This window comes from Nyctereutes procyonoides, unplaced genomic scaffold, assembly GCF_905146905.1.
Source record: "Nyctereutes procyonoides isolate TBG_1078 unplaced genomic scaffold, NYPRO_anot_genome, whole genome shotgun sequence".
Taxonomy (NCBI): domain Eukaryota; kingdom Metazoa; phylum Chordata; class Mammalia; order Carnivora; family Canidae; genus Nyctereutes; species Nyctereutes procyonoides.
Genome location: NW_026575125.1, coordinates 49,721,423 through 49,737,199, shown reverse-complemented (window position 1 = coordinate 49,737,199; position 15,777 = coordinate 49,721,423). Strand labels below are relative to the sequence as shown.

The window sequence follows — 15,777 nt, the reverse complement described above, 5'->3', positions numbered from 1 at the left end:
CTGAAGTTCTATTTCAGGAAAGAGCAACCAAGATGGTCTGGGGATCCTTTCTTCTACCTAGCCCCCATGTGTAGGATGGAAACTGCTCCTGCTACAGAAGACCAGGAATACTGGGGCCTGATTACCCCAACCCAATCATAGGATATAGATTCCATGTCAGGAGAGGCAAGTCAAGAAAAATAGAGTACACTGACCCTGCCCAGCACCCTACTCACAGAACAGAGGAGTCACTCAGAGAAGTGCATACTATCCCCACTCCCCAGTCTTGAGCAGTAATACAGAGGTTCCCCAGGGGTGATGGGGAGCATTGGCATTGAAACAGTCATAGGAATGCAGCCCTCCCTAAGGTGCTCTCTTTATTTGGGGACAGAGTTTGGGGAAGTTAAAACCTAAAGGAGCTATCAAAAATAATGGAAATTTTGGTAGTGAGCAATTAAGAGACTGGTAGCTCCATGAGAACAATAAGTGAAACAATAGTAAAAATATTCAAAAACATAATGGCTGAAAAATTTCTAAATTTGCTACAAAATATCTACACATCTAAGAAGCTCAGTGAACTCCAAAATAAATGGAAAGGGAACCACACCAAGACACATTATGTCAAAATGATGAAAGACAAAAGACAAAAAAAACTTGAAAGCAAGATAAAATGACTCATCACATACAAGCAACGCCCCCAAAAATAACAGCTGAATGCCATCAAAAACAATGGAGAAGACAGTGGGAAAACATATTAAAAGTGCTGAAGTAAAATAATATCAACCAAGAATTTTACAGACAACGAAATTTTCTTTCAAGATTGAAGACAAAATAAAGACATTCCCAGATAAACAAAAGCTAAGTGATTTTGTTTTTAGCAGACCTACCTTATAAGAAATACTAAAAGAACTTTAGTCTGAAAGCAAGTGATACCAGATAGTAATTTGAATCTACACACACACATGCACGCGCACACACAGAGAAAACACAGAGTACCAGTAAAGATATTATGTAGGTAATTCTAAAAGACAGTATTATAATTGTGTATTTCTTCTCCCTTCTCTTAACTGACTTATTTTTTTTAAGATTTTATTTATTCATGAAAGACAGAGGCAGAGACATAGGCAGAGGGAGAAGCAGGCTCCCTGCAGGGAGCCCAGTGTGGGACTCAATCCCAGGACCCTGGGATCACATCCTGAGCCAAAGGCAGATGCTCAGCCACTGAGCCACCCAGGTGCCCCCTCTTAACTGATTTAAAAATCAATTATATAAAATAATATTTATGTAATTGTATTGATGAGTCTATAACATATAGAAATCTAACATAATTGACAAAGGAGGTAGCTGGGAGCAAAGTTGTATTTGAGTAAAGAAATGGCATCAAATGGTAACCGGAATCTATAGGAAGAAATGAGAACCAGAAATGCTAAATAAGAACAAATTCTATAAATATATATTTGTTCTTCTTTCATCTCAGCTTATTTAAAGGATAACTTATATAAAGTAATAATAATAATAGTGAATTTCATGGTTACATACAGATATAATTTATATAATAGCACAGAAAGGGAAGAGAATAACTGTATAGAAATAACATTTCTATGTCTCACTGGAATTAAGTTAATATAAATCTGAAGTAGATTTTTTTTTATTCATGAGAGACACACAGAGAGAGAGGCACAGGCATAGGCAGAGGGAGAAGCAAGCTCCACGCAGGGAGCCTAATGTGGGACTCAATCCAGGGACTCCAGGATCACACCCTGGGCCGAAGGCAGGCGCTAAACTGCCAAGCCACCCAGGGATCCCTGAAGTAGATTCTTTTAAGATGTTTATTATAAGTATTAGAGCAATCATTAAGAAAATAACTCAAAAATAGAGTGAAATGATCATTAAAGGAATCAATATGCTGCCCTAAAAAATACTTCATTCACTTAATATAAAAGAAAGAAGTAAAGGAAGAATGGAGGAACAAAAAAGATATGACATTTAAAAAGTATACATGAAAATATGAATCCAAACATGCAATAATAACATAATGTGAGAGGGATCCCTGGGTGGCGCAGCGGTTTGGCGCCTGCCTTTGGCCCAGGGCGCGATCCTGGAGACCCAGGATCGAATCCCACGTCGGACTCCCGGTGCATGGAGCCTGCTTCTCCCTCTGCCTGTGTCTCTGCCTCTCTCTCTCTCTCTCTCTCTGTGACTATCATAAATAAATAAAAATTTAAAAAAATAACATAATGTGAGTAGATTAAACCATCTACTCAAAAGGCAGAGTGTCAGACTAGATTTAAAAAAACAGGATCTATAACAAAGACATGGTGTCTACAGAAGACATATAATGAATTCAAAGATACAAATAAGTTGAAAGTAAAAAGTTGGAAAAAGATCTACCATTCAAACACCAAAAAAAGGCTGATGTGGCTATACAAAGTACACTTTATTTTTTATTTATTTATTTTTTTTAATATATAAATTAATTTTTATTGGTGTTCAATTTACCAACATACAGAATAACACCCAGTGCTCATCCCGTCAAGTGTACCCCTCAGTGCCCGTCACCCATTCACCCCCACCCCCCGCCCTCCTCCCCCTCCACCACCCCTAGTTCATTTCCCAGAGTTAGAAGTCTTTATGTTTTGTCTCCCTTTCTGATATTTCTCACACATTTCTTCTCCCTTCCCTTATATTCCCTTTCACTATTATTCATATTCCCCAAATGAATGAGAACATACACTGTTTGTCCTTCTCTGGTTACTGTGGCCAAGTTCAAAAAGGGTGTTGCCTGAGTTCTCCTCTGGGATTTTGATGGAATCTTGTCTCACATTTAGATCTTTCATCTATTTTGAGTTTATCTTTGTGTATGGTGCAAGAGAGTGGTCCAGTTTCATTCTTCTGCATGTGGATGTCCAATTTTCCCAGCACCATTTATTGAAGAGACTGTCTTTCTTCCAGTGGATCGTCTTTCCTCCTTTATCGTATATTAGTTGACCATAAAGTTCAGGGTCCACTTCTGGGTTCTCTGTTCTGTTCCATTGATCTATATGTCTGTTTTTGTGCCAGTACCACACTGTCTTGATGAACACAGCTTTCTAGTACAACCTGAAATCTGGCATTGTGATGCCCCCAGATATGGTTTTCTTTTTTAAAATTCCCCTGGCTGTTTGGGGTCTTTTCTGATTCCACAGAAATCTTAAGATAATTTGTTCTAAGTCTCTGAAGAAAGTCCATGGTATTTTGATAGGGATTGCATTAAACGTGTAAATTACCCTGGGTAAAATTGACATTTTCACAATATTAATTCTGCCAATCCATGAGCGTGGAATATTTTTCCATCTCTTTGTGTCTTCCTCATTTTCTTTCAGAAGTGTTCTATAGTTTTTAGGGTATATTTTGAGAACCATTTGAATGGTAAATGGTTCTCCAACCTTTTATTTTCAGGTTGTAGGTGTCCTTCTGTCTAAAATGAGTCTCTTGTAGACAGCAAATAGATGGGTCCTGTTTTTTTATCCAGTCCGAAACCCTGCGCCTTTTGATGGGGTCATTCAGCCCATTCACGTTCAGAGTTACTATTGACAGATATGAGTTTAGTGTCATCATGATATCTATTTAGTCCTTGTTTTTGTGGATTGTTCCATTGAACTTCTTCTTAAAGGGGAATTTTAAGAGTCCCCCTTAAAATTTCTTGCAGAGCTGGTTTGGAGGTCACATATTCTTTCAGTTCCTGCCTGTCTTGGAAGCTCTTTATCTCTCCTTCCATTTTGAATGAGAGCCTTGCTGGATAAAGTATTCTTGGTTGCATGTTCTTCTCATTTAGGACCCTGAATATATCCTGCCAGCCCTTTCTGGCCTGCCACGTCTCTGTGGAGAGGTCTGCTGTTACCCTAATATTCCTCCCCATGAAAGTCAGGGACTTCTTGTCTCTTGCTGCTTTAAGGATCTTCTCTTTATCTTTGGAATGTGCAAGCTTCACTATTAGATGTCGAGGTGTTGAACGGTTTTTATTGATTTTAGGGGGGATCTCTCTATTTCCTGGATCTGAATGCCTGTTTCCCTTCCCAGATTGGGAAAGTTTTCAGCTAGGATTTGTTCAAATACATATTCTGGCCCTCTGTCCCTTTCGGCGCCCTCGGGAACCCCAATTAAACGTAGGTTTTTCTTCCTCAGGCTGTCGTTTATTTCCCTTAATCTGTCTTCATGGTCCTTCAATTGTTTATCTCTTTTTTCCTGTTTCCCTCTTTGCCATTAACTTGTCTTCTATGTCACTCACTCGTTCTTCCACCTCGTTAACCCTCGTCGTTAGGACTTCTAGTTTGGATTGCATCTCATTCAATTGATTTTTAATTTCTGCCTGATTGGATCTAAATTCTGCAGTCATGAAGTCTCGTGAGTCTTTAATGCTTTTTTCTAGAGCCACCAGTAGCTGTAGAATAGTGCTTCTGAATTGGCTTTCTGACATTGAAGTGTAATCCAGATTTTGTAACTCTGTGGGAGAGAGGGCTGTTTCTGATTCTTTCTTTTGAGGTGAGGTTTTCCTTCTAGTCATTTTGCTCAGTGCAGAGTGGCCAAAAACAAGTTGTATTGGAACACGGGGGAGTATCACTGGTCCGTCCAGCTGGTCTTCTGGGGGAGGGGCCTGCTGTGCTGATTTTCAGGTGTTAGCACTTGGGGGAGCTGCTCTGCCCCTGCCTGCTGCAGGGCTCAGCGGGGGTTGTTTACCCCGTCAGGCCCCAGGAGGAACAGCCGCAGTTGCTATGGCAACTCTGGAAGCCTGGATTCAGCCTCCGCAGGAACTACGGGGGCTCGGGGCTCTCGGCTCTCCGTCCGCAGGGCCTGGAGGCTCCGGGGCGGGGCCGCTGATCTGCTCAGCTCGGGGCAGGAGCGTCCTTGCTGTCCTGGGCCCTCCCGGCCTCTGCCTGTCCCGGGGGGAGGCCGGATCCTGGGCTGTGTCCCGGCGCCCTGTGCTCCGGGGCCTGCGTTGTTGGATTCGCGCTCCCGCCCTGCAGCCCCCTCCGCGGAGCCGCAGCCCGAGCCCCTCCGAGCTGCTCCGGTCGGTCCCTCCGTGCGCGCTGCAGCCCTTAGGGAGCTCGGAGCACTCTCCTGCGCTCGCAGGTGTCTGTTAGTGTCCCCGGGAGCCCGAGGGCATCCCCGCCCCCCCCCCCCCCCCCCCCGGGTCCTGCTCCAACTCCCTGCGAGCCCCTTTCCGCCCGCCCGGGAAGGTTGGTGCAGCTCCTGCTCCTCCGGGACGGGGCTCTCCTGTCCTGGGGACACTCGCCCCGGCCTCAGCCCGGCTCCTCGCGGGGCCCCTCCCCCTCGGAGGCCTTTTCTTTCTTTATTTCTTTTTCCCCGTCTTCCTACCTTGATAGAAGCGCGGACTCTCCTCACTGTAGCGTTCCAGCTGGTCTCTCTTTACATCTCAGGCCGAATTCGTAGATTTGAAGGTTTGAAGGTTATCTAGGTAATTTGGTGGGGACAGGTGACTCGGGGACCCTGCTCTTCCGCCATCTTGCCCCTCCTCCAAAGTACACTTTAAAACACAAAATATTACTAGAAATAGAAAGGAACATTTTATAATGATACAAGAGTCAACCCATCAGGAAGATATAACAATTACGAAAAATATATGCACCTAACACCAAAGCCTCAAAACACATGAAGCAAACATGGACAGAAATGAAGGGAAAAATAAATCAATAATAATATTTGGACATGGGCAGCCCGCGTGGCTCAGCGGTTTGGCGCCTGCCTTCAGCCCATGGCCTGATCCTGGAGACCTGGGATCGAGTCCCACGTCGGGCTCCCTGTGTGGAGCCTGCTTCTCCCTCTGCCTCTCTCTCTGTGTCTCTCATGAATAAATAAATAAATAAAATCTTTAAATAATAAAATAATATTTGGACATTTAAATATCTCACTTTCAATAATGGATAGAACAACTAGGCAAAGTATCATCAAGGATGTCAAAGACTTAACAATACAATAAACTAACTAGACCTAACACATCTATAGACTATAGCAGGGTATACAATCTTCTCAAGTGCACATAGAACATTCTCCAGGATAGACTGTACGTTAGGCCATAAACATTGCTCAGTGCATTTAAAAGGGAAAAAATAAGTTTAAAAGGAATGAAATAATATAAAGTATGTTTTCCAACCACAGTGGAATGCAATAAGAAATCAATTAATAGAAAGGAATTTGGAAAGTCACTAATAAGAGGAAATTAAACAACACAGTCCTAATTAAATAACGAGTTAAATAAGAAATCACATGGAAATTTTCTGAGAAATAAAAATAAAGACATGCCAAAATTTATGGGATGCAGCTAAAGCAGTGTTTAGAGAAAAATTTATAGCTGTTAATGCCTATTTAAAAATGAGCAAAGATATCAAATCAATAACCTAGACTTCCACTTTAAGACACTGGGAAAAAATGAGCAAACTAAACCCAAAGCTAACAGATGGACAAAAATGTTGAAGATTAGAGTGGAAATTAATGAAATAAAGAATAGAAAAAATAATAGAGGAAATCAGTGAAGCTAAAAATCGGACCTTGGAAATGATCAACAAATGCTGACAAATCTTTAGGTAGGCTTAACAAGAAAAAAAGATTCAAATTACTAAAATTAGGAATAAAGAGGGGCATCACTACTAGTTTTCAGAATGAAAGCATTAAAAGGGAATACTTATGAACAACTGCATGCCAACAAATTAGATAGCTTAAATGAAATGGGAAAATTTTTGGAAAGATAAAAACTACTGAAGCTGACTCAAGAATAGAAAATCTTGGGGATCCCTGGGTGGCTCAGCAGTTTAGCGCCTGCCTCCAGCCCAGGGCATGGTCCTGAAGTCCTGGGATCAGGTCCTGCGTCGGCCTCCCTGCATGGAGCCTGCTTCTCTCTCTCTCTCTCAGCGTCTCTCATGAATAAATAAATAAAATCTTAAAAAAAAGAATAGAAAATCTTTACAGACCCATAACAAGAGATTAATTTGCTGGTTTAAAAGTTCCCAGAAGAGGGCACCTGGGTGGCTTAATCAGTTAAGGGTCTGACTCAATTTTGTCTTGGATAATGATCTCAGGGTCCTGGGATCAAGCCCTGAGTCAGGTTCCACGTTCAGCAGGGAGTCTGCTTGAGGTTTCTCTCTCCCTTTCCTTCTCCTTTTGCCCCCACCCCTGCACTCAGGTGTGCACTCTGTTAAATAAATAAATGACTAAATACATAAATAACCAGAAAGAAAAGCCCTGGCCCAGATGGCTTCACTGGTGAGTTCCATCAGACATTTAAAGAAGAAAGAATACCAAATTTTCAGAAACTATTCCAAAAAACAGAACTGGGGGAAACATTTCCCAGCTCATTCTATGAGGCCAGTATTTCCTTGATACCAAAACCGAAGACATCCCAAGAAAACTATAGACCAATATCTCTTACGAACATGGATGTGAAAATCTTCAACATAATACTAACAAATTGAATCCAGCAACATATAAAAAGAATGAAACACCATGACCAAGTAGGGCTCATCTGAAAAAATGTAAGCTTTCCTTAACATCTGAAAATCACTTAATCTATTACACCATATCAATTGAATAAAGGACAAGAAGCACACGATTATCTCAACAGACAGAAAACACATTTGACAAAATCCATCACCCTTTCATAATAAAAACACTCGGGAAACTAGGAGTAGAAAGGAATTTCCTCAACCTGATAAAGGGCATTTATGAAAACCCACAGCTAACATCATAATAAGGAAAGAAAAAACTTTCCCCCTAAGATCAGGAACAAGACAAGAATATCCGTTCTTGTCACTTTTATTCCACATTGTCCTGGAGATTCCAGCCAGGGCACTTAGGCAAGAAAAACATGTAAAAGGCATCCAGATTGGAAAGGAAGAAGCAAAACTCTCACTGCTGACAGGTAATGTGATCGTGTATGTATAAAATGCTAGAGAATCTACTAAAAAACTGGGGAAACTAATACGTGAGTTCAGCTAGGTTGCAGGATATAAGTTCAATGTACAAAAGTCAGTTGTATTTCTATACACTAGAAACCAATTTGAAAGTAAAGAAAGCAATTCCATTTATAATAGCATCATTAAGAATAAAATACTTAGGAATAAGCTTAGTAAGTGTAAAATTCATAAACTAAATACTATAAAATATCATTGAATTAAATAAATGGAAAGATAGTCCATGTTCATGAATAGAAAGACTTAGTATTTTTTTTAAAGATTTTATTTGTTTATTCATAGAGACACACAAAGAGAGAGAGAGGCTCCATGCAGGGAGCCCGACGCGGGACCCAATCCCGGGTCTCCAGGATCACGCTCCCGGCTGCAGGCGGCGCTAAACTGCTTGCGCCACTGGGGCTGCCCAAGACTTAGTATTCTTAAGATGGAATACTCCTCAGATTGATCTACAGATTCAGTACAATCTCATTCAAAATTCCAACTGGCTTATTTGCTGAAATTCATATGCTGACCCTAAAATTTATATGGAAATGGAAGTGATCCAGAATTGTCATAACAATTGTGAAATAGAAGTTTGGAGATGGCACGTTTCCAGTTGGCAATATATCCATCACCTCACATAGTTACCTGCTTTTTTTTCAGTGAATTGAGAACACTTAAGATCTATTCCTTAGCAGATTTCAAGTATATAGTACAGTATTAACTAATGTTAGTATAGTCACTGTTATGTATAGATCTTCAGAACTTAGTCATTTTATAACTGAAAGTTTATACCATTTGACCAACTTTCCCCAGTTTTCGCCACCCCCAGTTCCTGGTAACCACCCATTACTCTGTGGTTCTATGAGTTTGACTCTTTTAGATTCCACATATAAGTGAGATCACACAGTATTTGTCTTTCTTAGTTTGGTTTATTTCAGTTACCATAATGACCTTTATGATTCATCCATGTTGTTGCAAGTGGCAGGATTCCCTTCTTGTTTGTGGCTAATAATATCCCATTGTATACATACACCACATTTTCTTTATCCATGCATCTGTCTTAGGTTCTTTCCATGTATTGGTCATTATGAATAATGCTGCAATGAATAAGAAAATGCAATATCTCTTCAACATACTGATTTCATATTTCATTTCCTTTGAATATATACCCAGTAGTGAGATTGCTAGATCATACGGTAGTTCTATTTTAATTTTTGAGGGACCATAAAAAATTACTCTTTTCCACAATGACTTACATTGAAGGACTCTTTAGTTATTGTTATAAGATTTTATGTTCGCTAGCTGAATAGCAATTAAAAGTCTGACTTTTTTCTCTCAGGACCGTAAAAGGCAATATGAACTGCTCAAACTTGAAAGAAACTTCCAGAAACAGTCTAATGTGCTCAGACGTAAAACTGAGGAGGTAAGAAAATCCAACCTGGTAGGTCAAGTGTATTATCACCTTCAGACTAGGTACTGACAAAGCAATATGCCTTAAATAAACCAGTGTCCTGAAAAACCAGGGATACCAATCTTGACCAGCAATTCCTAAGTCTTAATCCCTGTTTATATGTCATGAACTGTGAGCAGATAAAAATCTGAAGAAGAAATGAAAATTCAAATAAGGATGTCTTTTTCCAACTAAGCTTGCTTCTTTCCAAAAAAATACAGAGTAATATTGACAAGTGCATTTCCAGATTCTTTCAGTCTGCAGTAATTCTTTGAAATGTGTACCTCTCTTAGGCTCTAAAGCAGTAGTAGTTCACCAGTATTATGTACATGGAGACTTAAAAGTTGATTCCTATAGGAACTCAAACCCATAGAATTTTTTCTTTTTTTTTTACTAAGAAAGAAAAATGGACATTAAAATATTTTTTCACCCTTAAATTGCACATTACTGTGAGCCATTTTTATTTAGGCAGCAGCTGCCAACAAGCGTCTCAAAGATGCTCTGCAAAAGCAACAGGAGGTTGCAGATAAGCGGAAGGAGACTCAGAGCCGTGGAATGGAAGGCACGGCAGCTCGAGTGAAGGTATGGATAGCTTGCACTCCCATTTCTCTTATCTACATTAGGGATAGGAAAAAATGGAAAATAGCTTTCTTTTTTTTATATTTTTTTATTGGAGTTCGATTTGCCAACATATAGCATAACACCCAGCGCTCATCTCATCAAGTGTTGCCCTCAATGCCCATCACCCAGTCACCCCATCCCCCCACCCACCTCCCTTTCCACTACCCCTTATTCGTTTCCCAGAGTTAGGTGTCTCTCATGTTCTGTCACCCTCACTGATATTTCCCACTCATTTTTCTCTCTTTTCCCCTTTATTCCCTTTCACTATTTTTTAAATTCCTCAAATGAATGAGACCATATAATGTTTGTCCTTCTCCAATTGGCTTATTTCACTCAACATAATACCCTCCCGATCTATCCACGTTGAAGCAAATGGTGGGTATTTGTTGTTTCTAATGGCTGAGTAATATTCCATTGTATATATAGACCACATCTTCTATCCATTCATCTTTCGATGGACACCTAGGCAACTTCCATATTTTGGCTATTGTGGACGTTGCTGTTACAAACATTGGGGTGCAGGTGTCATGCTGTTTCACTGCATCTGTATCTTTGGGGTAAATCCCCAGCAGTGCAATTGCTGGGTCGTAGGGCAGTTCTATTTTTAACTCTTTGAGGAACCTCCACACAGTTTTTCAGAGTGGCTGTACCAGTTCACATTCCCACCAACAGTGCAAGAGGGTTCTCCTTTCTCCACATTCTCTCCAACATTTGTTGTTTCCTGTCTTATTAATTTCCCCATTCTCACTGGTGTGAGGTGGTATCTCGTGCTTTTGATTTGTATTTCCCTGATGGCCAGTGATGCAGAGCATTTTCTCATGTGCTTGTTGGCTATGTCTATGTCTTCCTCTGTGAGATTTCTGTTCATGTCTTTTCCCCATTTCATGATTGGATTGTTTGTTTCTTTGCTGTTAAGTTTCATAAGTTTTTTATAGATCTTGAATACTAGCCCTTTATCTGATGAGTCATTTGCAAATATCTTTTCCCATTCTGTAGGTTGTCTTTTAGTTTTGTTGACTTTTCCTTTTGCTGTGCAGAAGCTTTTTATCTTGATTAAATCCCAATAATTCATTTTTGCTTTTGTTTCCCTTGCCTTAATAGATGTATCTTGCAAGAAGTTGCTGTGGCCAAGTTCAAAAAGTGTGTTGCCTGTGTTGTCCTCTAGGATTTTGATGGATTCTTGTCTCACATTGAGATCTTTCATCCATTTTGAGTTTATCTTTGTGTATGGTGAAAAAGAATGGTCTAGTTTCATTCTTCTGCACGTGGATGTCCAATTTTCCCAGCACCATTTATTGAAGACACTGTCCTTTTTCCAATGGATAGTCTTTCCTGCTTTGTTGAATATTAGTTGACCATTGAGTTGAGGGCCCATTTCTGGGTTCTCTACTCTGTTCCATCGATCTATGTGTCTGTTTTTGTGCTAATACCACACTGTCTTGATGATCACAGCTTTGTAGTACAACTTGAAATTGGCATTGTGATGCTCTGGTTTTCTTTTTCAATATTCCCCTGGCTATTCAGGGTCTTTTCTGATTCCACACAAATCTTAAGATAATTTGTTCCAACTCTCTGAAGAAAGTTCATGGTATTTTGATAGGGATTGCATTAAACATGTAAATTGCCCTGGGTAGCATTGATATTTTCACAATATTAATTCTTCCAATCCATTTGCATGGAATATTTTTCCATCTCTTTGTGTCTTCCTCAATTTCTTTCAGAAGTCTTCTGTAGTTTTTAGGGTATAGATCCTTTACCTCTTTGGTTAGGTTTATTCCTAGGTATCTTATGCTTTTCGGTGCAATTGTCAATGGGATTGACTTAATTTCACTTTCCTCAGTCTCATTGGTAGTGTCTAGAAATGCCACTGATTTCTGGGCATTGATTGGCCACACTGCCGAATTGTTGTATGAATTCTAGCAATCTTGGGGTGGGAATCTTTTGGGTTTTCTACGGACAGTATCATGTCATCTGCAAAGAGGGAGAGTTTGACTTCTTCTTTGCCAATTTGAATGCCTCTTATTTCTTTTTGTTGCCTGATTGCTGAGGCTAAGACTTCTAGTACTATGTTGAATAGCAGTGGTGAGAGTGGACATCCCTGTCTTGTTCCTGGTCTTAGTTGAAAGGCTCCCAGTGTTTCCCCATTGAGAATGATATTTGCTGTGGGCTTTTTGTAGATGGCTTTTAAGATGCTGAGGAATGTTCCCTCTATCCCTACACTCTGAAGAGTTTTGATCAGGAATGGATGCTGTATTTTGTCAAATGCTTTCTCTGCATCTATTGAGAAGATCATATGGTTCTTGTTTTTTCTCTTGTTGATATGATCTATCACATTGATTGCTTTATGAATGTTGAACCAGCCTTGCATCCTGGGGATAAATCCCACTTGGTCATGGTGAATAATCTTCTTAATGTACTATTGGATCCTATTGGTTAGTATCTTGTTGAGAATTGTTGCATCTGTGTTCATCAGGGATATTGGTCTATAATTCTCCTTTTTGGTGGGGTCTTTGTCTGGTTTTGGAAGTGAAGTGATGCTGACTTCATAGAGCAAGTTTGGAAGTATTCCATCCCTTTCTATCTTTCGAAACAGCTTTAGTAGAATAGGTATGGTTTCTTTTTTAAACATTTGATAGAATTCCCCTGGGAAGCCATCTGGCCCTGCACTTTTGTGTCTTGTGAGGTTTTTGATGTCTGCTTCAATTTCCTCCTCGGTTATTGGCCTGTTCAGGTTTTCTATTTCTTCCTGTACCAGTGTTGGTAGTTTGTGGTTTTCCAGAAATGCATCCATTTCTTCTAGATTGCCTAATTTATTGGTGTATAGCTGCTCATAATGTTTTTAAAATTGTTTGTATTTCCTTGGTATTGGTGGTGATCTCTCCTTTATCATTGATGATTTTATTAATTCGAATCTTTTCTCTTTTGTTTTTAATAAGGCTGGCTAATGGTTTATCTAACTTATTAATTCTTTCAGAGAACCAACTCCTGGTTTTGTTGATCTGTTCCACAGTTTTTCTGGTCTCTATTTCATTGATTTCTGCTCGAATCTTTATTAACTCTCTTCTGCTTGGTGTAGGCTTTATTTGCTGTTCTTTCTCCAGTTCTTTAGGTGCAAGGTTAGCTTGTGTATTTGAGGTTTTTCCAGTGTTTTGAGGGATGCTTGTATTGTGATGTATTTCCCTCTTAGGACTGCTTTTGCTGTATCCCAAAATTTTGAATGGTTGTATCTTCATTCTCATTAGTTTCCATGAATCTTTTTAATTCTTCTCTAATTTCCTTGTTGACCCTTCCATCTTTTAGCAGGATGCTCTTAAACTCCACATGTTTGAGTTCCTTCCAAATTTCTTCTTGTGATTGAGTTCAAGTTTCAAAGCATTATAGTCTGAAAATATGCAGGGGTCAATCCCAATCTTCTGGTATCCCTTGAGACCTGATTTGTGACCCAGTATGTGGTCTATTCTGGAGAAAATTCCTTGTGCACTTGAGAAAAATGTGTATTCAGTTGCGTTTGGATGTAAAGTTCTGTAAATATCTGTGAAATCCATCTGGTCCAGTGTATCATTTAAAGTTCTTGTTTCTTTGGAGATGTTGCGCTGTCATTTGCAGAATGCACTGTGAAGTCTCCCAGTATAAGTGTATTATTATCTAAGTATGTCTTTACTTTGGTTATTAATTGATTGATATACTTGGCAGTTCCCACATTAGGGGCATGATTGTTAGGTCCTCTTGTTGGATAGATCCTTTAAGTATGATATATTGTCCCTATTCATCTCTTACTACAGTCTTTGGAATAAACTTTAATTTATCTGATATGAGGATTGCTACCTCTGCTTTCTTTGGAGGACCATTTGAATGGTAAATGGTTCTCCAACCTTTCATTTCCAGGCTGTAGGTGTCCTTAGGTCTAAAATGAGTCTCTTGTAGACAGCAAATAGTGGGTCTTGCTTTTTTATCCAGTCTGAAACCCTGCGTCTTTCGATGGGATCATGTAGGCCATTCAAGTTCAGAGTTACTATTTAAAGATATCAATTTAGTGTCATCATAATACCTATTCAGTCCCTGTTTTTGTGGATTATTTCTTTGGGCGTCCTCTTTCTTTTCCAGAGTCCCCCTTAATATTTCTGGCAGAGCTGGTTTGGTGGTCACATATTCTTTTAGTGTCTGCTTATCTTGGAAGCTCTATCTCTCCTTCCATACTCAATGCGAGCCTTGCTGGATAAAGTATTCTTGGCTCTATATTCTTCCTATTTAGGACCCTGAATATATCCTGCCTGTCCTTTCTGGCCTGCCAGGTCTCTGTGGAGAGGTCTGCTGTTAATCTAATATTTCTCCCCTTATAAGTTAGGGATCTCGAGCAGCCTGGGTGGCTGAGCAGTTTAGCGTCGCCTTCAGCCCAGGGCGTGATCCTCCAGACCCTGGATTGAGTCCTACATCAGGCTCCCTGCATGGGGCCTGCTTCTCCCTGGGCCGGTGTCTCTGCCTCTCTCTGTCACTCATGAATAAATAAAAAATAAAAAATAAGAAAATTTAGGGATCTCTTGTCTCTTGCTGCCTTAAGGATTTTCTCTTTATCTTTGGAATTTGCAAGTTTCACTATTAAATGTTGAGGTGTTGGACGGTTTTTATTGATTTGATGGGAGGAACTTCCCTATTTCCTGGATCTAAATGCCTGTTTCTCTCCCCAAATTAGGGAGGTTCTCAGCTATGAATTGTTCAAATACACTCTCTGGTCCTCTGTCCCTCTCGGCGCCCTCTCAAACCCCAATTAAACAGATTTTTCCTTCTGAGGCTGTCAGTTATTTCCTTTAACCTTTCCTCATGGTCTTTTTATTGCTTTTCTCTTTTTTCCTCAGCTTCCTTCCTTGCCATCAACTTGTCTTCTATGTCACTCACTCTTTCTTCTACTTCATTAATCCTGGTCGTTAGGACCTCCAGTTTGGATCGCATCTCATTTAATTGATTTTTAATTTTGCCCTGATTAGATCTAAATTCTGCAGTCATGAAGTCTCTTGACTCCTTTATGCTTTTTTCCAGAGCCACCAGTAGCTTTATAATTGTGCTTCTGAATTGGTTTTTTGACATCAAATTGTAATCCAAATTCTGTACCTTTGTGGGAGAGAGTACTGTTTCTGATTGTTTCTTTTGTGATGAGTTCTTCTTTCTAGTCATTTTGCTTGGTGCAGAGTGGCTAAAAACCAGTTGTACTGGAAAAAGGAAGAAAAAAAAAGGGAGGGGTATCCTCTAGTTCTATATACTATAAATCCCTGGACTTCCCCTGCAGCTTTCCAGCGCTGTTCAGTCAAGAGCTTGCTCTTCCCCTGTCCTTTCAGCTGGTCTGCTGGGGAAGGGGCCTGCTGTACTGATTCACCCCCGCCAGGTGCACGGCTCAGTGGGAGCTGTTTATCCTGTGAGGCCCCTATTCCCTGGAGGCCCTGCTCTGTCCCAGGCACAGGGTGACACCAGGAGGAACAACAACACTGGCGGCGGCCAACTCTCCAGCTCTGGGGTCAGCTCCCTCAGTAACTACCATAGTCTCCCAGTCCACACTGGCCTGAATGCTCTGGGGACGTGGGGGTGGGGGGTTGCTGATCTCCACAACTTGTAGGCGGCCGGTGGCAGGAGAGGACTCACTGTCCTGTGCCCTCTCCGCTTCCACCTCTTCCGGGGGAGTGCAGGATCCTGGGCTGTGTCTGCTGGGCACCCTGGGAGCCGGGACGTGTGTTGCTGGAATCGTGCTCCGGGGGCCACGGCTCCCCAAGGCAGCAGGGTGCAGCCCCCTCC

The 15,777-nt window shown here is 40.7% G+C and overlaps 1 protein-coding gene across 2 annotated transcripts in view; it reads left to right on the top strand.

Annotated features, from left to right (window-relative positions):
• Positions 1 to 15,777, top strand: part of KIF4A (kinesin family member 4A) — a 119,178-nt gene that overhangs the window by 75,178 nt on the left and 28,223 nt on the right. For both annotated transcript variants that reach the window (XM_055338926.1, XM_055338927.1), the window contains exons 19-20: positions 9,265 to 9,348; positions 9,844 to 9,957. In XM_055338926.1, coding sequence (XP_055194901.1) covers positions 9,265 to 9,348; positions 9,844 to 9,957 — 198 coding nt within the window. The remainder of the gene's footprint in view (positions 1 to 9,264; positions 9,349 to 9,843; positions 9,958 to 15,777) is intronic.